General features: G+C 49.6%; 8 protein-coding genes across 8 annotated transcripts; 5 read left to right on the top strand and 3 right to left on the bottom strand.

Moving 5' to 3' along the window:
* Positions 1–256: 256 nt before the first annotated feature.
* Positions 257–2,073, top strand: C8Q69DRAFT_404235 (glycosyl transferase; the record flags this gene model as incomplete). Its single annotated transcript, XM_028628031.1, has 6 exons — positions 257–333; positions 412–490; positions 553–746; positions 800–1,293; positions 1,352–1,491; positions 1,549–2,073. 6 exons carry the CDS (start codon positions 257–259, stop codon positions 2,071–2,073), a joined length of 1,509 nt encoding a protein of 502 aa, XP_028484276.1.
* Positions 2,074–5,098: 3,025 nt separating this feature from the next.
* C8Q69DRAFT_445558 (chromatin remodeling complex WSTF-ISWI, large subunit) lies at positions 5,099–8,264 on the top strand (the record flags this gene model as incomplete). Its single annotated transcript, XM_028629073.1, has 5 exons — positions 5,099–5,251; positions 5,313–5,415; positions 5,474–5,490; positions 5,547–7,138; positions 7,193–8,264. The coding sequence occupies 5 exons, from the start codon at positions 5,099–5,101 to the stop codon at positions 8,262–8,264; spliced, it is 2,937 nt and encodes a 978-aa protein (XP_028484275.1).
* Positions 8,265–9,084: 820 nt separating this feature from the next.
* On the top strand, positions 9,085–11,177 carry C8Q69DRAFT_470837 (mitochondrial carrier domain-containing protein). Its single transcript, XM_028630866.1, has 2 exons — positions 9,085–9,642; positions 9,753–11,177. Exons 1-2 carry the CDS (start codon positions 9,310–9,312, stop codon positions 10,743–10,745), a joined length of 1,326 nt encoding a protein of 441 aa, XP_028484274.1. The 5' UTR covers positions 9,085–9,309; the 3' UTR covers positions 10,746–11,177.
* Positions 11,178–11,311: 134 nt separating this feature from the next.
* Positions 11,312–12,914, bottom strand: C8Q69DRAFT_528711 (hypothetical protein). Its single transcript, XM_028633679.1, has 3 exons — positions 11,813–12,914; positions 11,603–11,716; positions 11,312–11,539 (listed from the first exon to the last, which is right to left on the bottom strand). Exons 1-3 carry the CDS (start codon positions 12,783–12,785, stop codon positions 11,349–11,351), a joined length of 1,278 nt encoding a protein of 425 aa, XP_028484273.1. The 5' UTR covers positions 12,786–12,914; the 3' UTR covers positions 11,312–11,348.
* A 640-nt stretch (positions 12,915–13,554) lies between these two features.
* C8Q69DRAFT_507993 (hypothetical protein) lies at positions 13,555–15,256 on the bottom strand (the record flags this gene model as incomplete). The annotated part of the gene is made up of 4 exons (XM_028632940.1): positions 13,555–13,794; positions 13,860–14,319; positions 14,403–14,969; positions 15,033–15,256. The coding sequence occupies 4 exons, from the start codon at positions 15,254–15,256 to the stop codon at positions 13,555–13,557; spliced, it is 1,491 nt and encodes a 496-aa protein (XP_028484272.1).
* Positions 15,257–16,663: 1,407 nt separating this feature from the next.
* Positions 16,664–18,040, top strand: C8Q69DRAFT_470828 (hypothetical protein). Its single transcript, XM_028630865.1, has one exon. The coding sequence runs from the start codon at positions 16,888–16,890 to the stop codon at positions 17,923–17,925; it is 1,038 nt and encodes a 345-aa protein (XP_028484271.1). The 5' UTR covers positions 16,664–16,887; the 3' UTR covers positions 17,926–18,040.
* On the bottom strand, positions 18,041–19,872 carry C8Q69DRAFT_470827 (nonsense-mediated mRNA decay protein 3). Its single transcript, XM_028630864.1, has one exon. The coding sequence runs from the start codon at positions 19,768–19,770 to the stop codon at positions 18,181–18,183; it is 1,590 nt and encodes a 529-aa protein (XP_028484270.1). The 5' UTR covers positions 19,771–19,872; the 3' UTR covers positions 18,041–18,180.
* A 303-nt stretch (positions 19,873–20,175) lies between these two features.
* C8Q69DRAFT_404161 (Pex12 amino terminal region-domain-containing protein) lies at positions 20,176–24,141 on the top strand (the record flags this gene model as incomplete). The annotated part of the gene is made up of 5 exons (XM_028628027.1): positions 20,176–22,166; positions 22,259–22,268; positions 22,546–22,603; positions 22,679–23,959; positions 24,020–24,141. 5 exons carry the CDS (start codon positions 20,176–20,178, stop codon positions 24,139–24,141), a joined length of 3,462 nt encoding a protein of 1,153 aa, XP_028484269.1.
* Between the last annotated feature and the right edge of the window lie 48 nt (positions 24,142–24,189).

Raw genomic sequence — 24,189 nt, 5'->3', positions numbered from 1 at the left:
TGAACTGACAGCTTGTCCTCTCCTTGAGCTTAGCTTGCGCCTGATATGGACACGTCACGTGCCTGCGCGTGCCCGGGCCACGATCTCTCGGCGCGGAAAGTTTAAGGCGCGGAGCTTTATGAGGATTAATTATTATCACGGAAATAATAGTTATGAGCTAGAGTACAGTAAACTACTAGTTCATCTTCCATCGCTGCCATCAATCCTCCGTCGTTCACTGCGCCCAACTGCGCCCTCGATATGCTCTGCTGCGCCAATGGCTGACCTCTATCCCTCCCTGGCGCAAACCGCCGTGGTTGCTACGGCCTTCAAGCTGCTTCTCTTCCCCGCATAGTACGTGAGACCCAAAATTCACCCTCCGTCCCTGGACTTGGCGACGATCTTTACTGATATCTCTACCCCGCGACGCAGCAAGTCGACTGACTTCGAGGTCCACCGCAATTGGCTGGCCATTACCCATTCCCTCCCGCCCAAAGAATGGTACTACGAGGTACGTGGAGGTGGAGGTATCGACCCGTTTGATCCGGAGAGGATACTGAGTGTCGGAGCTAGAAAACGTCAGAATGGACTCTCGACTACCCACCATTCTTCGCAGCTTTCGAATGGCTGCTGTCACAAGCTGCGTCTTATGCGGATCCTTTGATGCTGGTCGTCCAGAATCTTAATTATGATTCCTGGCAGACCGTCTACTTCCAGAGAACAACGGTTATACTCAGTGAACTGGTTCTTCTGTATGCGTTGAATCGGTATGACCTCCATAAGCTTGCTAGAAGATTTCTGGTTACTGAGAATATACTAGCTTTGTGGCTTCGGTCCCCTTAGCTAGCAAGCACCTTGCCCATATTGCCAGTCTCTCGATTCTCCTCTCTCCCGGGCTGCTCATTATCGACCACATCCACTTCCAGTACAATGGTTTCCTCTACGGAATCCTCGTTCTGTCGATCGTTCTCGCACGCAAGCAGTCTACTCTCCTTTACAGCGGGATTTTGTTCGCTATCCTGCTCTGCTTCAAGCACATCTACCTCTACCTCTCGCTCGCCTACTTCGTCTACCTACTGCGAGCATACTGTCTCGACCCTAGGTCTATTTTCCGGCCACGGTTCGGTAACATCATCAAGCTGGGCGTATCAGTTGTAGGCGTTTTCGCTGCCGCATTTGGACCCTTTGTGTACTGGAACCAGTTGCTTCAGTTGAAAGATCGTCTGTTCCCATTCTCTAGGGGATTGTGTCACGCGTACTGGGCACCTAACATCTGGGCGATGTACTCATTTACGGATCGCGTTCTCATTCCACGTACGTGATATCTTCTGCATCTTGTGTAAATGTCACACTGACAGGGCATCCATAACAGTTGCGCCTCGCCTGGGACTCAGTGTCAATCACGACGCCCTCAGCAGCGTCACCCGAGGTCTGGTTGGAGATACATCGTTCGCAGTCCTCCCGGAGGTTACCAAGGAGCAGACATTTGCTTTGACATTCATTTTCCAACTGGTGTGTTCTCCACCCGGGTATCTGTACTATCAAGTGCTTTGCTGACTCGTCCAACAGCTCCCCTTGATCAAACTCTGGTTCCGACCCGACTGGGAAACGTTTGTTGGCGCACTCACGCTTTGCGGATATGCCTCCTTCCTCTTCGGATGGCACGTCCACGAAAAGGCCGTTCTCCTTATCATCATCCCCTTCAGCCTAATCGCTATAAGAGACCGACGATACTTCGGAGCATTCAAACCCCTCGCAGTGGCCGGCCATGTCTCTCTCTTCCCGCTCCTCTTCACTGCACCCGAATTCCCCGTCAAGACAGTCTACACGATCCTATGGCTGGTCCTTTTCTTATTTGTCTTCGACCACGTGGCTCCGCCATCAACCCGGCCGCGGGTCTTCCTCCTGGACCGCTTCTCCTTATTCTACATCACGATCGCCATCCCGCTCATCGTGTACTGCTCGCTTGTTCATCAGCTCATTTTCGGATTCGGTAGATACGAGTTCTTACCGCTGATGTTCATGAGCAGCTACTCTGCTCTCGGAGTCGTAGGGAGCTGGGTGGGGTTCATGGTGGTGTATTTCACCGCATAGTCTTCTTCACTGTTTCTTTTCTTTTCTTCTCTTTTTCTTTTCCTATTTATATACCTGTCGTTTTTTAAACCTTACCAAGTTCATTTCATTATTCAGGTTGATAGAGCGCTAGAGTTAGCTGCTGTACTTGAAAAATTGCATCTGATAGTGCTGGGGTTACTCAAAACTGAGAAGGGCAAAATCCAATATGAGAGTAGAATGATATTAGAAAATATCATCCTGTTCTGCCATGAAACATATGCACGTAGATGGTGTCCTGATGAACGCTGCGAATTTGTACATACAGTACAAGTATAGAAGCTCTAGAATAGTTAGTTCTGATACATATCATCACTGACTGAAATAACACTCAATTATCTCTTAAAAAAAAGAACTCGAAAGAACGTCTAGAGTATAGAAAATCATATACAATAGAACCATATAGTCCTCTGAACTTTTCTATAAATTAATCGATTCGTACATCTCCGTATCAACTTTAGCTATGTATGTAGTTCCGACCCACCGAGCCAGCGAGCGACGACAAAAAAACCGTTTCTGCCGAGACGGCGCTTATCCGCACGTGGGTTAGAAGCCGCGCTAAAATCCAAAAGGAAAAAGTGGGAACGCGCACCGCACCGCCTTCGATGGGTCCGCCTAGTACGGAGATGGTATTAACCTATTATAGGTACCTACTCCCGTCGTTGTTGCTTTTAGAGTATTTCTTGGTGGTATGCGCGGTGGTGTTGGGTATTTACAACTTACGAGCAGCCGAAAGGGCTGGAGAGGGATTTGCCTTTGATTATTATGGCCAATGCAGTAATATGCAGGATTGGTTCTTTTTGTTATCGATAAGTGATATGACGTAGTTGGGGAACCCACCTAGTACCATAGTTGTTTTATGATATATTTTTTTGCTTTGGGATGATGTTGGGGTTAACGTGGAGGATGTACGCTTTGCATTTCATTCTTGACGAGGTTCAATACGGCGGTATCACATGCTCATAATTTTTGGCCATTGCGTCTTTTATATGTATGTGTATCTGTGGGTGCTGGCGTAAAACTTGCCAAGTTAGTGGTTGAGATCGATACGTGGTCGACATAGCCGCTTCTAGTCACTGTGAAAGCTAGGTCGGAGACGTAGAACGCCTTTGAAACAGTGAGCGGCGCATACTTGTCCAATAAACAAGATAAGAAATAAAATAACGTAAAAAGTCGATCCTGCATGACGGAAGAAATGATAAGGGGGGGGAAGCTGCCGTCAACAAGCGGAAGGTTAGTGCGCTGCCTGAGAGCGCATATACTAAAACTGCACCTCAGAAGTAGACGACAAGACGTACATAACTCGGATTGATGATAGGCATATAAAAATGATAAAAAAAAAAGATGCTGCAGTGGGAGGATCAGGTATCAATGTGCGGAGACTAGGACATTAAGACGGTCACGAGTGCCAGCGAATTTGTATAGCCTTGATGAGAACACAGATTGTCAATAGAATCGCATGGGAAGCGCAAGGGTATAATAAACCCATCGATAGATCTGTCTAAATCATGGTGAGGTTCACATATCATGGTCATCGTTGAATGATCCCAATAGCCAAGACAAGGGGTCGGCTGTTTCTGTGTCTACCTACTTCGAAATCCCCGTAGGAATCAGATCAGCTGCTAGCTTTGAAATAACAAGGGAGAATGGGATAGCGGATGGACATTATCGACTCAGAAGACTTTTTGTCGATAGAAATCAACTCAAGGGTCGTATGTGGTAGACAGGGCAGAACGGTCGCGGAGGCGTTGGGGTATAGTTGTCTCCTTACCCCTTCTCCGCACCGCGTCGCGATCTAGATCGAGATGTGATATGTTTACCAGCGGGCATGACCTTGGAGATAAATTAACAAAAAATCTCTCTTATTTGACGAGATAGAGCAGCTTGCGCGGAACAGAAAGAATGGCAGAACGTTGGGGAACGGTGGGGGAGAGCGGTTAGGAGAGTTGGGCAAAGCCAGCTGGGGGGGTAGCAGGCCGCGAGGAGGGGGAAGAGCGTGTTGATGGGCCGGGAGGTACCTACGCGGTACCTCTGCTGTGGCCGTAGCGGCGCGGTGTCCGCAAGTCACTGAGAGGTCCCGCCGGTCCGCGTGCTCTCGCTGGGCCAGCTTCTTCGGTGCTGCTGCTCTTCTCCTCGTCTGGACCAATCACCGGGCGCCCTGGGCCGGGGGTCCGTCCCTCCTCCACCACTCGCCAGATGCTCCTGGGCCGGCTCTGCCGCTGCCCGCCCTAGACTATTCTTTCGACCGCTTCCTCTCGACTCTTTCTTTCTTCCTCTCGATCGTCTTCTCGTCATTCGCCTCTCAACGCAAAGACGGCGTCTGTTCCGCTACGCAATCCACCCAACTCCCGACCTCCAGCCTGCGGAGATTCTGCGACGAGGCGATCGACAAGCGCGCTTCTCCGTATTGACTCCGCAATTATTGTTTCGCGCACCAGTTTTCAGAGGCGGGCAAAGGAAACGGGTGCAGGACGCGTCTTCCGGTACGTCTGTTTGCTTTTATGGTCGGATCAGTGATAATATAGCTCCTCTTCGGCGTATGGCGCGAAAATATACTCCGCACGGCCTAAATGCCGTTCTCTTGGCTCCTGATGGAAGTTGGAGAATTTGAAGAGGAGCTGCCAGCTCTGCATCTAGGATCGCAGTTACAAACTACAAATCACATCTGCTACGCGCCGTCACAGTGTTTTCTTTTCATGAACCTGGCCTCTGCGCGCGTCTTACTTCAGATTCTAACCATGTCCCTATTAGAATTGAAATCGTCCGCGCGCATATCCCTAGGCGATCTATGACTGACTAGCGTGGTAACGCCGCTTGTGTTGGATAATGGTACGAGATTCTTGGGTCGACGGCAGAACGAGCATGTACTGATGTGGCGGAAATAGGTCTTGTTCAAGCGGAAACCCGTCCAGTACCTCCCAAGGCCCACAATAGACGATGACAACTCCGAGGTACGGGCCGATCATCTTATCTGGTCCACCGTTACGGGACAATATGGCTTACAAGCATGACGCAGGTCTGGGTCATACCGGAGACCAATGAGGTCTTCACGAGTTACGAGCCATACCTTCAGAGGATGGATTTTTACAAGCAGAGGCGGTTCATCTGCGAGATAACCGGGCATTCGGGTCTGACGTTCTTCGAAGCATTGAAGAGTGAGGTACGCATGTTTTCTCCAGTTTTTGTATCGCTTACTGGTTGAAGGGGCTGACAACTCGTAGATGGATGAGTCTAAAGAATTGAATAATGCCTTCCCCGATGCTCTCAAGGAGCCCATCCTCCGCAGGGTGCAGTTCTCCACCGTGTCACGGATAGATAATCTGGGTAAGTCTGACAAATGCATTGCTTGTAATATCAATACAAGCTAACAGGTTTGCTTTAGTGGACGAAGTATACGAGGTGAGCTCATACAAGTGAAAACCAGGGCTGGTCATCAATCTTAACTGGGGAGACAGGATTTCAAGCAGGACTTTTATCCCGGGGAGCAAGTTGTCATTCTACTCACGGATAATTCCCGTCTACACGGCATGATTCGAGACAAGGCCAATTTCCCGGAACAGCTAAACCCCGATGGGACGGTGAAGGCCCCGGCATACGCCAGGTATCTGGTGAAGATCCTGGACCGTCCCAACGAAGAGGCCTTACTCGACCAAGAACATCTGACTCGTGATCGGAAGGCTTTTACAAAGCAGATGCTGCGTGCTTTCATCAAAAATAACGTTACGAGGGAGGCCTGGAGCGGAGCTCCATGGCTAGTAAAGCCTAGCATTGCAGAAGAATACAAGATCCCCACCGAAGTGCCAAAACACTTGCAGTACGGAACTCGAGTGGCTGAGAAGAAGGCTATGAAGAAAGGGGACCAGGAGGGCTTCTTTGGCTTTTTCGCCTCACAACGTCTACCGGAATTGAAGCCAGCAGTCAAAGGCCAGAAGGTAAAGCCGTCACCGCAGGACTTGGCAAAATCGAGAGAAGAGCAGTATCTAGAGTACCAGCGCTCGTTGAACGGGAATCCCGCCTTCGTCCTACCAAAGCAATCTGCTGGTGGGCCTGGTCGGCAGCCGAAATCCCAGGACGCGGACAAGGACAAGAAAGCACAAATTGCTGTCGTTGTCAAATCTGAGACACCTAAACCTCCCCCTCCCCCTCCCATCAAATATCCAATCGAAGATCTCGACATACCTCCGGCTCGAAACGGGAAGCATCGACCTGCGCTCAAGTTCTTGACCGATGAACAAGCTGCCATCACAGACGATCCCAACTTGCTGCCGGCTGATATCAAGCCAGAATCAGTCGGTTTCTTGCTTGAAATCTGGAATACGCTCAACGTATACTGTGAGGTCTTTCAACTGGATTCTTTCACCTTTGATGATTTTGTGCAAGCCATCCGGTTCTCCTCAGACGATGTCGATTGTGAACTCTTCGTGGAAGCCCACTGTGCTGTTCTCAAAAAGCTGGTCAATGCGCAGGATGATGACGATGGTGCGATTCAGGTATCGCTCCCAGACCTTCCGAATGATGGGTCGGACGAGGACGAAGAAGAAGAGGAAGAGGAACCGACCCCTGAGCCGGAGCCGGTGTTCACTCGGATGACCACGCGGAGCAGTCTGGCCAAGGCGGAAGCTGAGAACTTAAAGAAACAAGACAACGCGAGTCGCGAGAATTCCGTCGAGGCGAAGTCGCATCGGGCCGCAGAAATGTTCGTCGAAGATAGCTGGATTGATCGTCTGCGCAAGAGGGACTTTAGAAATGGGGGCTGGGAGCTCATCATGGTCGGTCTTTTGCACCAGCTGTCCGCTCGTCCGCGCATGGAAGAGGTATGCGACGAGATTCTCAAACATCTGGCGCCACTTGATGCCGAGCCGACCAAGGAGACTGCACAGTCTCAGTATGCAACTCTTGATGTTAACCTGCGTATTCGGGCTCTGCAGATAATCTGCATGTTGACCTTGGAAACAAAAGCCATCAAGAACTATATGGAAGAGTGCAGCAATCAAATGACCGAGTTCCGCAAGGAGAAGATCGAATATCAGAGAGCTCGCAAAGCAGCGTAAGTTTGTTCCCCGTTGTTTTCTAACGTCCCCTCTAACATCACATAATCTAGACTCGAGGAACTTCGTCGGTTGCACGAGGAGCGGAAGGAACTCCAACCAGAACCAGAGAAATCACCGTCCCCTGTGCCTGAGCTGGAGGCACTGAATGATCCAAAGGTCACTGCTGTGGACGATGATTCCGATCAAGTCATGGATACTGAAGATGAAGAGCCTCATGAAGGCCGCTCACTACGAGGGGGCATGGACAGGATCCTTGAACGAAAACGAAAGCAGGAAGAAGAACAGAAGAGAAAGGAACAGCTGGCGAAGCAACCTAAAGGATCGAAACAGTACCAACGAGTGCTCAAGAAGATCGAAGACGAGAAGGCCAAAATTGCCAAACTCGAGCAGGAGATCGCGGTTGTGGATAATGACTTGAGGGAGGCCGACTGCCCTCGAACAAGATGCCTTGGCAAGGATCGCTTCTGCAACCGTTACTGGTGGTTCGAACGCAATGCTATGCCTTACGAGGGGTTGCCCAACAGCTCCACTGCAGAGGCTCATTATACCAATGGCCGGTTATGGGTGCAGGGACCGGATGATATGGAGCGAGAGGGCTTTATCGACGTTTCAGAAGATCTGAAGAAGCAGTACGTGAAGGACCATCAGATGACTCCAGCGGAAAGGAAGAAGAGCGAAGAAGGTCCAACGAGTATTCCCGATGCGCGACATTGGGGTTTCTACGACGATCCAGAGTCGATGGATCAGCTCATCAGCTGGCTCGATACGCGTGGTGTGCGAGAGCTGAAACTTCGCAAGGAACTCATTCTACAACGAGACAACATCGTGAAATATATGAAGAAACGCCAGGAATATCTCACTGAGACCGAGGAAAGGGCGCAGTCGGAAGAACTTCCAGCCAAGAGAATGGCAACCCGTACCAAGACCTACATCGAAGATCCCAAACATCGGTGTCTCAAGTGGAGAAACACGACGGCTCTCTCTGAGAATGGGCATCTCCATGTAGACCCGGGACGGCCTGCGAAGCGCGCAAGAAAAGCCGCCGACGACACGCGGGAGACGAAGGCAACCAACCGTCAAGGAAAGTCGTTGACCAGACAGGGCTCGCGGTATCACTTCTAAGCCATAGCAGCCCCTTGGGCTTATTAATACTTACTATGTTCGTATTTTTCGCCTCCACGGCTTTCCGTCAGCTCCGTCTGTCGCCGGATCCTATCGCAAGACCAACGAGGCAAGCGTCATCCAGCGAGTACTGCGAGGATTTCTTTCTTTTTTATGCATGAGCCATGAGACCCACGAGTGCTTTGAGAATTTACATAGATACAGACTTTTCAACAGCGGACGCATGTGCATAGACCACGCGGGGTTGGGCATTGCGGGGTTTTCATTTTCGAACGGGGGTTTCCAGTACCCGGTGTCAGTGGGGACCTGTACACCTGAATTGTCTTTTTGCTTCATTACAAGGTGGCGCCTTTATTGTGTTGTGCATTTTGGGCGAAGTATTGGTGCGGAAAAGGCGTGTTTGAAGATTGGTGTCTTGGTTTTGTCTGGTGTAGTGGGATCTGGTGCACTCCCGATCACGGGAGACGCTGCAAATCTCGTCTTATCTTATATAGCTTCGAAATATAGAAAAGTTATTGGTACAGCACTCTGCTCTGTTATGTCCAAACCACTTAATAATATCAACCATCTACGATGTATGAGACTCCGGATCCAGTAAGTCACGGGACCTCTAACGAACCACCAATTATCTCCGGGTATAATTACTAAAGCCGGAGGTGTGATTAGCCGCGGTCCAGGGGCAAAACCGTAATGTGACGGTAATAACCGTCGATCTGTGCGGGGATCCCGTGTATCGGCACGTTTCCAGCCCACGGCACGGCATCAGACCGGAGTTCCGCGTCCTCGGCGCAGGCTCTCCGCCTTCCTAGACCGACGTCAGCGGGCAGAGAAAAGAATCTCGTGAGATCAGGGACGCTCTTCTCTATCGTGGACATCCCCAGTGGGACACTGGCGTTGATGCTCTCAGTCTATCTTGAACATCCACGATCGACTTCCATGCCGTCCATGGCAGCGTCCGTTCGATAATACTCCAACACCCCAGGACAACACATCTTTTAATTTCTCAACCGACATCCCGTTCTATACCACCCTCCCTCTACGCTGAATGTCCACCACTTTCCCGGACCATGCGCCTCATTCCTCGTCCACAGTCTCCCGTTCGTCTCCTACATCTCTCTCAACCTCGAGCTCAGATTCTATAGGGCCAGACCGGCCCTCGGACTACCGCAAGATGGAGAAGGCTGTTCAGGTCGGTCCGTCGCACGAGTCGAATCTGGGCGCAGCCACGGCTGTGGCTTCGATGAAAGCTGCGACGACAGATGATGAAGCCATCGGAGCTGCAAGGAAAGATGGCAGCGGTGCCATCAAGCAGGTGGATAAGCGCAGTTTAGATTATATTCTGCGGAGCGGGCTTGCAGGGGGAATGGCGGGCTGTGCGGTAAGTTGGCCCTCTGAGAACTTTGAAAGTCCTCATTTTACTATATCTATATGCTGGATCACGTTGGACATTGTATCGTAGGATGAATAGTGCTGATTACGATACTCCAGGCCAAAACCGTGGTGGCTCCGCTCGACCGGGTCAAGATTCTATTCCAGGCTTCGAATCCACAGTTTGCGAAATATGCAGGTAGTTGGTTCGGTCTAGTGACTGCAATGCGCGATATCAAGCGCAATGAAGGTGTACGAGGTCTCTTCAAGGGTCACTCGGCCACTCTGCTGCGAATATTCCCCTATGCCGCTATCAAATTCCTTGCCTATGAACAGGTCAGAGCGGTACTCATTCCTTCGCGGGATAAGGAGACACCTTTCCGGCGGTTAATGTCCGGCAGTTTGGCTGGAATCACGTCTGTGTTTTTTACGTATCCATTGGAGGTTATTCGTGTCAGGCTGGCTTTTGAAACCAAACGAGATTCTCGATCGTCGTTAAGGGATATCTGCCGGCAGATATATGGTGAACAAGCGTCGCGGCCCAGTGCTGCTGTTCCGTCGACTGCAGAAGTAAAGTCTGCTCCGGTCACGGCAACTGCGCAGGCCGTTTCTGCTGCTGTCACCAAAAGTACTCCTCGCTCAGGACTCGCGAACTTTTATCGCGGATTTGCCCCGACCCTTCTCGGAATGCTGCCTTATGCAGGAGTATCATTCCTCACACATGACACAGTAGGAGACTGGTTGCGTTCGCCGGCTCTGGCTCCCTATACAACAATCCCGAATTCAGAAACATCCTCTCCACGAGGCGGCAAACAGCGAACACGTCGTGCCCAGCTCACTGCTTCCGCAGAGCTATTGTCCGGTGCTATTGCTGGTGTGGTCTCGCAGACGTCATCCTACCCATTGGAAGTTATCCGACGGCGAATGCAGGTTGCTGGTGCTGTAGGAGACGGCCACCACATGGGCATCGTCGAGACCGGACGCCGGATCCTGCTAGAGAAGGGAATCCGTGGTTTCTTCGTGGGGTTGACAATAGGATATATGAAAGTGGTGCCATTGGGCGCAACGAGTTTCTTCGTTTACGAGCGCGGAAAATGGTGGTTGGGAATATAGACGTGCTCTTTTCTCCTTTGCATTGCATCTGGTCTTGGGGGGTCGTGCGTTTGGTTCTGGCTGTCAGATCCATTTATGCTATAAGGGCTCTTTTTGCCTCCTCTTACTACTTGGACAAAAAGAGGCCTATGTATATACAGAATTTGCTTTCATATTTTTTTTTCTGCATCGTTCGCTTGCGTTTGGGACAGAGGATACCGGCCCATGGGCCATTGTTTGGTCATGATATCGTCTTTTTCTGCAACTTGCCTCTATTAGAGAATTACATGGGTTTTTCTCTTTTTTCCTTATTCGACAAGTGTACTTGATACATGGGTAGGATACATGTAGCGAATATGTGCTTATTGAATGGCCTCTCGATTTCCTCTTCTATCCTGCGTTGCGCCTTTCAAGGTCTATATAACAGTAAATCGATTCGGTCACTAAGCAACATTTCATAGTTAGTTAAGTTACTTATTGAGCTCTCATTGAGTAAATATCACGAATCTACTCGAAGCTAATACTAAGCATCCTAAGTTTCTCACGGAATATATATTCTTTTCTTGTAAGATGAGTCATTCCTTATTGCTAGTTATGTGTTAAAAAGGACAATTCCCTCCCAAGTTATGTCTTCTTTGCACTAGAGGGAGAGATGGCCTGAGAAACTTGCTCACACAGCTTCTGTGTCTTGTTAAGTGTCAATAAAAGCGTCCGACGAGCTCCAGTCAACGTTTCGTTCGAGTCGGCAACTTGAAGGAAGCTTCCATTTTTCATACGCAACCTGCGAAGACTTGCTTCAGCCTTCTTGGCAAACTCTGCTCTTTTGCGTTAGCAAACAAGACAAGACCCGTGAATTCGATCACTGCGAATACACTAACCCAGTGCTTCTCTTAGCTGGAAGTACTTGCATATTTCGCTGACTCGCTTTAATTCGGGCATTGTGTTTGGGGCGATGACTCTGAACTTTGGAGATCCGTAATACCTTTGTTCTTCTAGATAACTCGTGATCTTGGTCAGATAGGTAGGTATCTTCTTGAGCAAAGGTCAAAAGAAAAAGACCTTTTAATGAAACAGTCTGGAGGACGAACCGGCAAATTTGGATCGAAAGCACGCATAGAAGACGTTATCAGGAGCTGATCCTTGCTCTTCCGTTTCTGGTTCTGGGCCGATCAGGGCTGCAAAATAGATAGCCATAGGAAATCTCCAACCAGGGTCGAAATTCTCTATGATTTCTGAGATGGCCTCCATGCGGTCAAGCATTTCTTGTGATGGCAATGGCACAGACTTGGCAGCTGACCAGACGATTCCGCGAAGACGACGAACCTCCTTCGCCCATTTTGGTTCTTTTTTTTCTGCCAGAAGGCTGTATATATCTCCGAATTCAGGTTGTAAACGGCACAATCGATTCGCATCAAAGAGCGATTTTGCAGATATCATCTGGTATTTACCTTCAATCTTCAGTGATCCCTGAGAAAGATATTCCCCAAAATAATACCCGGTATTTTCTCGCAAGCTCCGGAAATCCCGTAGATCTCTTGGATGATGATCGTCGAATTTGTAGAAAGCGTTAATCAGATCTAAATCCCGAATAAATGTCCCCGGAGGAAATTCCTCTGTATCGATGACGTACAACTTGATCTCTTCTAAACTCGATCTGTCTCTGCGGTTCAAGTGCCGGTAGTAGATGAATTGAAGTACATAGAGTAAAGAGCTGGACCAAGACACAAAATTGCCTTCGAAATCATCCGTTAGCCGCCATCGGAGATGGACGTTGATTGTACGGGCTATAGTTTCCCGTTTCTCAAAATTCAAGCCGAAGAAAATGTCTTCGCGAGAAGACTTCATATTTCGACTAGCTGCTTCTGAACGCATCCATATTCCGTCCGTTTCTCCACCGGAAAGGGGAGATACTATGCGAAAGAGATATCTAGGAATATTGCAAAGGACATCTCGGGTTAATTCGGCATCTGCTCGAGGTTTAAATAGTAACTGCTCTTTCTCGCCAGGTCTGATGCTCAAATGAGTGTTTCTCAACCTTTCAGCCAAGATATTTGCGTCCATTTTGCCGGGTTTATTGCTCAGACAAGTTTATGCAACGGAGTTGAGATTCTCTTGTTAGCAAAATCTGGCACTCTCGGGAAAAGCCAGTCTTAAATAGAGCTTCCAAACCTTGGCCCTCATTGATCAGATTCTTACGCCTTCTTTTATGATGGCAGTTGCCTAGTTTATAGTGTCGGAGCCTGCTTACATGCAGGCCTTCCTCCACCCACAGAGATAAATAGGCTGAGCTAGTTGCTAGAGAGTTCAATCTCACCGAGCTTCGCTCCAGATATAGCACTGCAGTAATGCAATCCATGTTCTCCTCTTCACTTGCTCATGATCGCGGAGACCTGGATGTGCAATGCACTCAAAGGCTGTCTTCAGACCCATCATCCCTGCTCATTGCCAGCTAACGCAAAAGCTGAGACAATGTTAAAGAGTCCCCCTGGCGTCATTGAAGATACTCTATTGGGGATTTTTCTGATTACCTTGTCTTGCCTTGCTATGGAGTTTAAGATAGCCAAACTCAACCCTACATTTATAGTAATCGAGAAAATAAGCTGCTTTTTCTTCTTAAAACCAATATTGTCCGTAATCTATACTATTTATTAGAATCCGGCTGCTGGCGAGAGAGACAGGCTCTGCGATACTGCAGGAGGAAACTGTCGATGCTATCTGTTAGCATATATGTTCAACATCCGCCATCTTTGTGCGGCTTCACGCTAATGGAGGGTATGAAAGGAAGAGAAATCAGAGGGTGAGTATTGTGGTGAGAACATAAATAAGGAACTCACAAGAATCCTGCAATGAGAATGATTCCAACCGGGATAGTCACACCGATGATAATCTTCTTGTACTCCTGGAAGCCCGTTGACTCCGCAATGTACGGCGTGGCGTTGCCAGAGGTCTTCTCCATGGATTTGACATTATCCCCAAACGCAATTCTTGAGACTGTGTCTGACGTTGTACTCGGGAACGTCGATCCGGAAGGCAGTAAAGTGTGTAATGTACTGGTGGTCTTGTAGGTTTTCTGATAGAGACAGGGCAGTTGGCTACTCCCGGCGTCTCGCATGCCACTCCAGTAAACGTGACTACGGTGGTTGTTGATTTCAGATCACTTTGCTGCCTTCTCTCGACCTCGACTGTTGTAGTTGCCGGTGTAGAGGAGGACTGGGTAGCACAGATGCCACCCAGGTCAGTTTTAAAAAGCGCCGTCGTTACAGAAGGAGTCGGTCCCCATGTATTGTCATTGATAGCCAAGGTTGCGCCAGCTCCAGCACCGATACCGAATTTGAACTTCTCACTTGCCAGGATATCGCAACTTTCGCTGTCTGTAGTTAAGTTGGTGGTGAACTCGGCGATATCGGCGAAGACGCTGATAGCCGTTCCAATGCTTGCACTGGGGATAGTAACAGGCTCATCAAGTATGCTTACACTGAAATCGCTGCCGATACCGACGTTAAATCCAGTGTTGATTCCCACACGGAGAACAGCATTGAGTATTCCTATACTACCCATGACAGTTACGGGTAGGAATTCATAGTGACCCCCTCCACTTGATGAGGGGTAAGCCACAGGTCAGTTAGGACAGGTCTCTGAAATTCATTTGCTGGACCGGAAAGATAGATCTTGACTTACTAGGTGATGTCTGAGAAATTGGTGTCGAAGAAATCCATTTTGATGATAACACTATCATCAAATTTGATATGAAATCCACTAATCATGTCAACTTCGGCTGTCGTACTAAGAACGAGATCAACGCTGAAGAAGACTCCAAGGTTTTGACTAGCGAGTCCAATTCCAAGTGGTGTCTGCTGACGATAAAGATTCAGAGTATAAGAACCATTGGCAATTGCAGTCTCAAGCTCCACATATAATTCTAGATCGTCAAACTGGAACGTCAGATGGGATTGAGGGATGCCCTGGATGTCCATGTTAAAGTCGACAGGTAGAGTGGGCCATGTCACATCTTCAAAATCGCCGTGGATAAGGTGCTGAGCGATCTGTGTGATGTTCTCGGCGGTGTCCTTGATGGCTTGTTCGACCGCGTCTGTTATATTGATGATTGTATTCTGAACATCCTGTGCGATACTATCGACTGCAGCGCTAGCGTTGAAATCACCATCAGTCGAGAAGTGAACCGAGGCATTGCCCAGGATATAACATGTCCGACAGGTAATCCCCACGTTGGTTTGACTCTCGTTGCTATAAGAAATGTTAGAAGATAGCACCTTGGTTGTCTCATACAGGCTAGACTGATCGTCATACAGGGCAAATAAAACTGCATTATGGAAACTCTTTTCGATGGAGGTATAGTTGCTGTAACTCCTATCTCTCTTCTTCACCGGTGCTCCCAAGACATTTCTCCGGAAAGCATTCAAGTTGTTAGCGATTTGGTGTGTATCAACAAGAACATCTCGGGTAATCGAATCGGCAGAAATAACGCAAAAAGTGATCCAGCTAAGAACGAAGACTGAAAAAATAAACCGCATCTCTAGACAAATTTCAATGACCACCAGGGTATTGTCTGTTAGATAAGGTTGTAGGAATATTTTAAAATGCTCCAAGATTCTAGCGAACGACGAGAGCTGTATGTACAGTATCCTCTTTTCTGGGTAGCATACGGGTCTTTAAGATATTCCACCCCTTAAAAAATCTTAGGACAAGGCTTTAGACATGGACTGGTACATTTTCTCTAAACACTGGCTCGGTATATCTGCAGCCTACTGAAAAAGGTACCAGATTTTGCTGCGCCGCATACTACTTACGATACATCTGTTGTAAACTAGCCCCTATAGTTAGTCATTGGCAGCAATTTCCGATAGTAGACGATACTACTACGGAGTACACCCCAAAACAATATCAAGTAAACGAACTGAGGTTGAAACCAGTGCCGTCTCATTTAGCGACCTTTGATCCGAGATCAACATAGCCTGAAACTTGAAGAACAAAGAGTAGCATAGTCTTTGCGAGTTATCTGTGGACCCTAAACCGTAACATCTATATTTACATACCTAGGTACCTAATTTTTGTATCTGTACCCTTCAATGTGCCTCGAATGAAACGGATATGCATAAAATTCAAGGAGAATCTGAAGTAATAGATGGGCAATTTGCAGGGAGAGGTTCGTAATAGTTCAGTTAAGCGCTATCGTTCTAGAGATGGGTTGTGTCAAACCAACGGTTTACACACTGCATGGATCAGAACATAAGTAAGTAGCCAATAGCTCACCGCTAAACCAGCTAGCTCATGTTGGTTTTCTAGGATAGATACCTACAATGCACTTGATGGGGTCCACTTACCTAGATACATTATCTAAATGTCTCTTAACCAAGCACTTGCCTGGATTTGAACTGGGATTAAAAATGCACTTGTGAATCCATTTACTCAAACAAAAACTGTCGGCCAGATTATAGAATCCTTAGTCCACTGAATGAGCGACTTTTACGCCAAGAAACTCGCAGAAGAAGATGATCCTTACTCAAAACTAATCACAATCATCATGGACTATTGTAGAGTTGTGTTCGAGAACGATCTAATTGGCCAGCCTCGCACTTCTTTGGAAATACCACCTTGTACAGCGCACAGCGACACTATTACGATCAGCGAAGCCACAGGTCATAAGTGATTGTCGGCCCATGCACTGAGAGAACTTTCCGGCCGATTTTCAATCTCAGCCTGGTGAGTACCTACCTAGCTGGGGGCTGCAATCCAGGGTGCAAAGGCTCCTGTATTCCACCAGCACTACATACAGTAAGTCATGGGCATTAACCGTGACAAAGAGACAAAGATAAAATACAAGACCCATAGCCAATAAAATCGATAGAGAGCTGACTAATAACGTGCTTCCGGCGATTCCCTACTATCCTGTATCATTACTTGCAATAATCAGTCCCAAGAGACATACCATTGCGACAACCAAGTATATACGAGGCAAATCCGCGGGGCGGAAAAGCACAGACCACCCGCCCCGAGAAAAAAGTTCCCCGATCCAACATCGGAGCGCAGATCGAATCGCGACGAAAACCAAAAATTGTTTCTGTCTTTCTTCCCCCGCAACATTGTATAGCGTCTCTATTGTACACATATACAGATACATACACATACACACACACGCACAACCATGACGACTCGGAAGCGGAACGAGTTCCTGGACATTGAGTCTGAGGACGAAGCGGGCGATGATCGCGGCTACGACTCCGAGGCGGCGGAGGAAACGAAGGGGAGAGCGAGCAATGCTGGGGGGAGAGCTTCGAAGAGGAGGAGAGTCTCTGAGGATCACGGTGAAGAGGGCGATTCTCAGGATGAGGGGGGTAGTGACGATGCTGGAAGTGAGGCGGAAGGAGAAGGAGAGGATGAGGAAGATGAAGATGGGAACCAGAAAGCCACGGAGAAAACCTCGAAATCCAAACAGAAGACAAAGTCAACAACAGAGCAAGAGGAAGTCGATTACGATGATGCGCGTTCCATAACGTCCCACGGCGCATCATCTACGACATCATCCAAGACGAAATCCAAACTCCTCAAGCAGAAGAAGAACAAAACCGGCGTCATCTATCTCTCCTCTCTCCCACCGTACCTGAAGCCGTCCGCTTTGAAATCCCTTCTCATTGCCCGCGGATTCGGTCCTATTACGAAAGTCTTCCTCACTCCCGCCGTGCACTCATCCTCGAGCGTGAAGAAGAGTAATCGTCGCAAAACCTACACAGATGGCTGGGTGGAATTCGCGTCGAAGAAGACGGCCAAGATCTGCGCCGAGACACTAAATGCCAATATTGTCGGCGGGAAGAAGGGCGGTTGGTACCACGATGATGTGTGGAATATGAAGTATCTGAAGGGCTTCAAGTGGGCGGACCTGATGGAGCAGGTACAGCGGGAGCGCAGCGAGAGGGAAGCCAAACAGAGAATTGAGGATGCGAGAGCCCGTAAGGAAGAGAAGGCGTTCTTGGCTGGTGTGGAGAAGGGGAAGGTTGTTGAGGGTATTCGGAAGAAGAAGGAAGAGAAGAAGAAGGCTAAGGCGGCGGAGAATGGGGATGCGCAGGATGTACAGGACTTGCAGGTGCGGAGAGTCTTTCGGCAGAATGAGGTTCGTGCGAAGGCGAATCGGGATGAGGGTGCGTTGGGAGAAGATACGAAGAGGGTTTTGGGGAAGATTTTTTGAGAAAAAGGCAGTCCCTTTTTGCTGCTATTTCGTTTATTGTTTTTGTGTGTTTGGTCTACGGATATCTACTACCATGTGCATATGAGCGCGTATTTCCAGAGGAACAAAAGCGATTTTCCACTTGTTCGAAAGAGTAACTATGAGATAGAAAAAGCTCGTGAGCTTAGAGATCTATGTACTTTTCAAGCCCCGTGATATACGTATGCAGAACCCGCTAAGAACGCCGTTATCCGTCGTAATAAGAAAAGAATGATTTTACTCCTCGTCACCCACGTTGAGCTCGTCGAAGTCTTCGAGGAGTTCATCCATGTTGATCTGGGGCACATTTTCATCGTCGCTCTCCTCGTCCTCCTCCATCTGCTCCACATCGCCATCGCCGGTCTCGACACCCTCCATTCTCTCTGGACGGGGCTTAGCGTTCTTGGCCTTGTAAAGCTGCAGCGTGCTCCGCAATTCCTGGTCCTCTTCAATGTCCCGCAGGAACAGCTCAAAGTCGGCTTCGAGGCGTTCCTGTTCCTGCTGTCTGCGGTTGATTGTTCCTTCTTCTTCCTCGCGGGCCATGCGCTTGAGTCTCCAGTTTCTGGACTTGCCCTTCTTCTTCCGGGCGTAGAACTTCTTGACCAGCACCACGTCGGGAATAGTGGATCCGTACTGGTGGCTCTGCTCAATGGCCTCGAAGTTTTCGTTGTTGAAGTTCGTTCTCGTCAGGTGATAGCCGAGGACGGAATCTCCGACATGGAGGACACCACCGAGATGAGTCCTTGTGAAGTAGGTCTGGTCATTGACGCCCAGGTCGGATGCAAGCGCCACAGTGGCTTCGGCAAGGGAAAAACGACCGTTTGACTGGCCGACCGGTTCAATGTCCATGACGATAAACTCGACCAGCTCTTGCACATCCGCCAAATTCTTGAATGGCGATCGCCAATATACAGCTGTCGGCACATCCGTAGTCTGGAGAGTGTTGGGATCGAGGAGGTTGATCGAGGTACCGACGCGATAGCAGAGAGTCAGGGGTGAGATATTGCCGAGCGATCGAGCCAGTTTCAGTGGAAGTGCCACCAGGTCGTCCTTGCAGATGGGGATCAGCTCCACGGAGTAGGTGATCTTGTACTGCTTGACGGACGTGTGGACATCCATGGAGATGAGTTCCTGCGATTTCTTCACTCTCGTGGGAGCAACAGAGGACAAGAAATCAACCATCCTCTCGGCATGGTTCCTCTGTGCAAAGAAGAAGTCCAGTCCGTCCTTCGTTTCCTTGATATTGATGGTGTCTCGGTGGGCGTTGTGCTTGAGGATTAACTGTTCGAGGTAAAGGAACGTCCTCTTGTGAGGCACCTTCTGTCGGACTTGGATAGACGAACGCCAGGTATTGGCCGTGTATGACTTCTGGCAGTCTGGACACTGCTGACTCGCCACCACGTATTCCACCTCGAATGTCTGTTGCAGGATAGTGCCCTGGAAGGCTTCCTGCTGAATTGTGATCTTCACCTTGACTCTTCTCGAATGGGGTTCGGTCCAGATAAAGCTAGCATCGATGATCCGGACCTTGGTCAATCCGCGAAGCTTTCGCAAGCACAAGGCGAGCAGTTCTCTCGACTCTGGGGCGGCGCTGACCCAGCTGCTCGGCGGCTGCAGCCATCTCTCACAGTCCTTGCACATGTGGAGGACAGACTCTCTCTGGATGCCCTGGGTGATGTCGACTGTGAGTTTCACACAGTCTGTGCAAAGAGCGCCCGCAGCGGTAGTACCATCGATGGGCGCACCACAGTTGCAACAGAGAATAGTTGCAGTGGGCTGTTCCTGCAGTGCCGCCATGGGCACGGGAGCATCCAAGTCCATCGACATGATTGCAACTGCCGTGTCGATGATCTCTGATAACAAAAAGCAGAGTCTGAGACTCTTGGGGATGAATTGATTGAATTAATTAATCAACTGAACTTTTGCCCCTCCGCCTACTTTTTTGCGGCGGAGGTGGAGTGTTTGCGCTGTTTGCACTGATTATCAATCGGGTTTGCACTGTTTGTCAGGTGATCAATTGAATTTCCATTTCCAGTTTGACAAGTTCAACATCCATCATTTCTTCACTTATTTGTTCATTGATTCATTCACTTATTCAGCATGAGTCGAGCTCTACTCAAGGGGCCTCTGTGCCGTGCTTGCCGCCACAATGTGGTGCAGTCTTTTCTGGCCATTTCTGGCGTCTCTGTTACTCCGGCCATTTCTCCTGCGCGTTCCCTCTATCATAGACGCATGCTCTCGTCTGCCGCTGGGCTGAGATCAGAGCATACGGGCTCCAATAATGTTAATACTCTCGTGTCCACAGACTCTCCAGGATCAAAGGAAACGACCGCAGGGCCAAATTCAGATGTGCACGTTCCCTGGTACCTGCAGGTAGAGACGCCTACCCCCATGGAGGCTCATCCTCTGGCGCATAAGCAACAACTACCACCACTTCCGGAAAACCCACCTCCAATTCTGCAGGATATTCTACAACACACTTCCGTGGATATTGGTCTTGACGATCTAGTTCTTCTTGACCTCCGTGGGCTCGATCCGCCTCCGGCTCTTGGCGGCAATGTGATCATGATTATCGGGACTGCACGCAGTGTGAAGCATCTCAACGTCTCAGCTGACCGCCTGTGTCGCTGGTTACGGAGCACGTACAAGCTGCGCCCCTATGCCGATGGGCTCCTGGGTCGGAACGAACTAAAGATTAAACTCCGGCGAAAGGCTCGTCGGGCCCGTATTGCCAGTAGTTCGGGAGCGACCTTGGAACAGAAGGATGACGGTATTACCACAGGCTGGATCTGTGTCAACGCGGGTATCGTCGAAGACTCTGAATCGCTCCGCGAGTCGAGAGTAAGAGATGAAAGCTTTGAGGGTTTTGGGAAGACCGCTGGTGGAACAAGGATCATTGTGCAGATGTTCACCGAGGAGAAACGAGCAGAGATCGATCTCGAAGGACTCTGGGGCGCTGCCCTGGAAAAGAAAGCCCAAGGAAAATACCAGGACGTCGCCGTCAATCCAGAATTGGCATCCGAAGAGGTTCGTGCTTCCCCAGAAACATTCGACCAATCGTCATCTGACCGTGGAATTCCCCCGACTACTAGGACCCCAGCGACAATTATTTTAGGACGGAGAAGCATCCACACATCCAGCAGTAGCCCCAGTAATGGAGCGCCCACTCAAAGCGCCAATATCTCCGGTGAAGATGGCCTGCCTGGGAATAGTTTTGCTGTTCCAGCGAATCAAATAGTATCAGGGTGTACCATAGATATCGAATCATTATTTCAAAGCCTCTCCGGACTCCCAGACGCGATGCTGCGATACGAGTTTGGAAACGGCCCGGATGACCGTGATTCGACTCTCTTTCTGCGACTTTTCTATGGCAGACCCGATAATTTCCCTCCGGAACAGATGATCGCCGCTCAACTAAGACTGATGTGCATGGCAATATCTCTGCAACATCCTTTGTACAGCAAAGACCGGCTCTGGGAGACATTCCAAGAATACACTTCGTATGGCTATCCCGTCTCTGATAATTTGGGCTTTGATGTTGTATCTGCTCTTTTAACGCCGTGCAGTGTCGATGTTAATATCGGCCAATCCGGCGACTCGCTGCCAGCATCTGACAAAGAGCTTGCTTTGCGTGTTTTGGACTATCTGAGTCTCCAAGGTACGGATGTGCTTAACATGCGTGTATTCAATATTATCTACGAAGCAGCTAGCCGTTCCCTCCCCAGCTCAGACGAAGAAACGGCCTCAACACATGTACAACATTCAGAATCTGTCGCGTCTGTCGAGGATATTTCTGAGCTCCAATATCTGAACCTCACTCGGGTTTCGAAGGTCATCGAAGCCTTAAATCTTGATATTGACCCGGTTCAAGCACGTATCCTCCTAGCCCTCCAGTTTCGCAACGGTGACATTGACGGTTTTTGGAGACTCTGGCACAAAATCCCCCTTCATGGAATTCGGCGATCTGCCGCGGATTATGAGCTGCTATTCAGTTTGCATGCTGAGCTGGAGGATGTGCGTCGGACGCGCGACTGTATCTTATCCTGGGTTCCTATGATGGAGCGAGAACAGCCCAGAATACCGCTCACTGGGAAATTGGCAGAGCTCATCCTGTCATGTCTCCGTGTGGTCGACCCTTCGATTGAAAATAAAGCGCTGGAAGGTTCCGCGTCAGCATTTCCAGCGCTCTGGAACCGTTGCCTGGCCGCTCTGGATCATAGAGAGTAATGGGCCGCTTTCTTATAGTACAATATTGTTTGCCAGAGAATGTCTTAAAGATTAACCATCATGTGTAATTAAATACAACAAGACCCAGTGTCCCAATCGTATCTTGCAACATTCTCTGCAGATGTCTGAAAGTAGAGAAGTCCAGTCGTAGCAGAAACGAGGTCTTCATAGTTGTGTCATGAATAGGGTGCCATAAGTAGTAGTAGTAGTAGTAATTAAACATGACGATGGAGTGGCGGCCAACGAGCCTCGGCTCCGCAGCTCTCCGCAATCTCCAGATGAACGGAACATCGACATCTTCTCTTCACACCACCAGTCCCTCCGCCAGCTAATCCTCGATTTCCTGAGGATGCACGGCTTGACTGTGTCGTGAAGATGGAGTACATGTCAAGTCTGCAGAATGACTTTGACGATTCAAAGCCCTCTCTATTCGGTGAGCACTTCCAGTTTCCCTGCTCCATGCGCCTCCTGTTGAATAGCCATTAATATCCCTATTCTCTTGCTACAGAACTTCTTTCAGAGCAGCAGCTCTCAGCTCTCCTTCCGCCATCAATCCGTTACCTCCTTGCTGTCGCCACACACCGACACCCGCGATATCTACTCCGCATCCTCAACTCCTTCGACGAGGTGTACGCGGTCCTCTCACTCATCGTCGAACGATACTACCTCCGCACCTTCGGCGGTTCATTTACTGAGAACTTCTACTCCCTCAAACGCGAGCGCGTCCTTCGAACCAAGAATGGCGAGATCCCCCGCGCGCAGCTGGGCGCTGCCGGCCCCGTCCGCGAGACGCTCAAGTTGCGCACGTCCGACGTATGGAAGAACCTGCTGGTCATGGTCGGGTTGCCATACTTGAAGCGCAAGTTAGATGAAGGATATGACATCCACGCAGCGCCGCAGGCGTCACTGATCATGAGCGGCGGGCCGCGATATAACCCCAGCGATGACCTTCCGCCACGGCCGACCCTCAAGCAGCGCTTCGTTTATTATTATAAATGGTTCCTGAGAAACGTATATCCGTCGGTGAATGCGGCGTATTATTTCTCGATTTTGGCCTTCAATCTAGCCTATCTGTTTGATAATACGAAGTATTCGTCGCCGTTCCTCTGGCTTATTGGCACCCGGATACGGCGTCTGGGACCGGCGGATCATCGTGCTATCGCGGCTGCTATGGCTCCTAAGCCCGGCGGCAGTCCTGGTGGTAGCAATGCTCGATCTCGACCGGGTTCTTCCCTCCTGGGCATGTTCAGCCCGCAGAATCTATATCCTCAGCTCCTTTCATCTCTGCGCTTCTTCCTCCCAGCATCGATCTTCGCCCTGAAATTCCTCGAATGGTGGCACGCCAGTGACTTCTCGCGCCAACTCACCTGGAAAGCCACCGAGACACTCGACCTCCCTGCCCCCGTGGTATCCGGACAGGTCGAGCCCTCCAAGAAGAAACCCACCACTTCTCCCTCCCCGACTGCATCTACGACGGATCTCAAACCCGCCCTGAAGACCCCCCGTCGTCGCGCTCAACCTCCAATCTCCTCTTCATCTCTCCTTCCCATATTCACCATCGCCCTCCCGCCTGCAGATCCAGAGAGCACAAACACCTGCCCCATCTGTCTCAACCAGCTAGTCAACCCAACTGCCTGCCAAACAGGCTACGTATTCTGCTACGTCTGCATCTTCCGCTGGCTGAACGGCGAGCATGAGCGACAGATCGATTTCATGAACGGTGAAGGAGGCGGCGCTGCATGGGAGGATGAATATGAAGCAGGCGAAGACGGCGTTGATGAAACCGGACGTAATTCCGCTGCTGGGGCAGACGATGAGAAGACTTCAACAGCAGCAGAGCAAGAAGGAGGTGGGAGCGGCATGAAAGGCAGGAGTCGAGAAGGCAAATGGGAGAGTGGACAGGGTAGATGTCCGATTACGGGACGGAGAGTCCTTGGTGGAACGGAGGGGTTGAGAAGAGTCCTGGTCTGACGAAAGAAATATATATCCAATATATACATGTCTCTTTAAAGAATCCGA

Source organism: Paecilomyces variotii (genome assembly GCF_004022145.1).
Source record: "Paecilomyces variotii strain CBS 101075 chromosome Unknown C8Q69scaffold_7, whole genome shotgun sequence".
Classification (NCBI taxonomy): domain Eukaryota; kingdom Fungi; phylum Ascomycota; class Eurotiomycetes; order Eurotiales; family Thermoascaceae; genus Paecilomyces; species Paecilomyces variotii.
The sequence above is the reverse complement of the archived record's forward strand: the minus strand, read 5'-3'. Positions and strand labels throughout refer to the sequence as shown.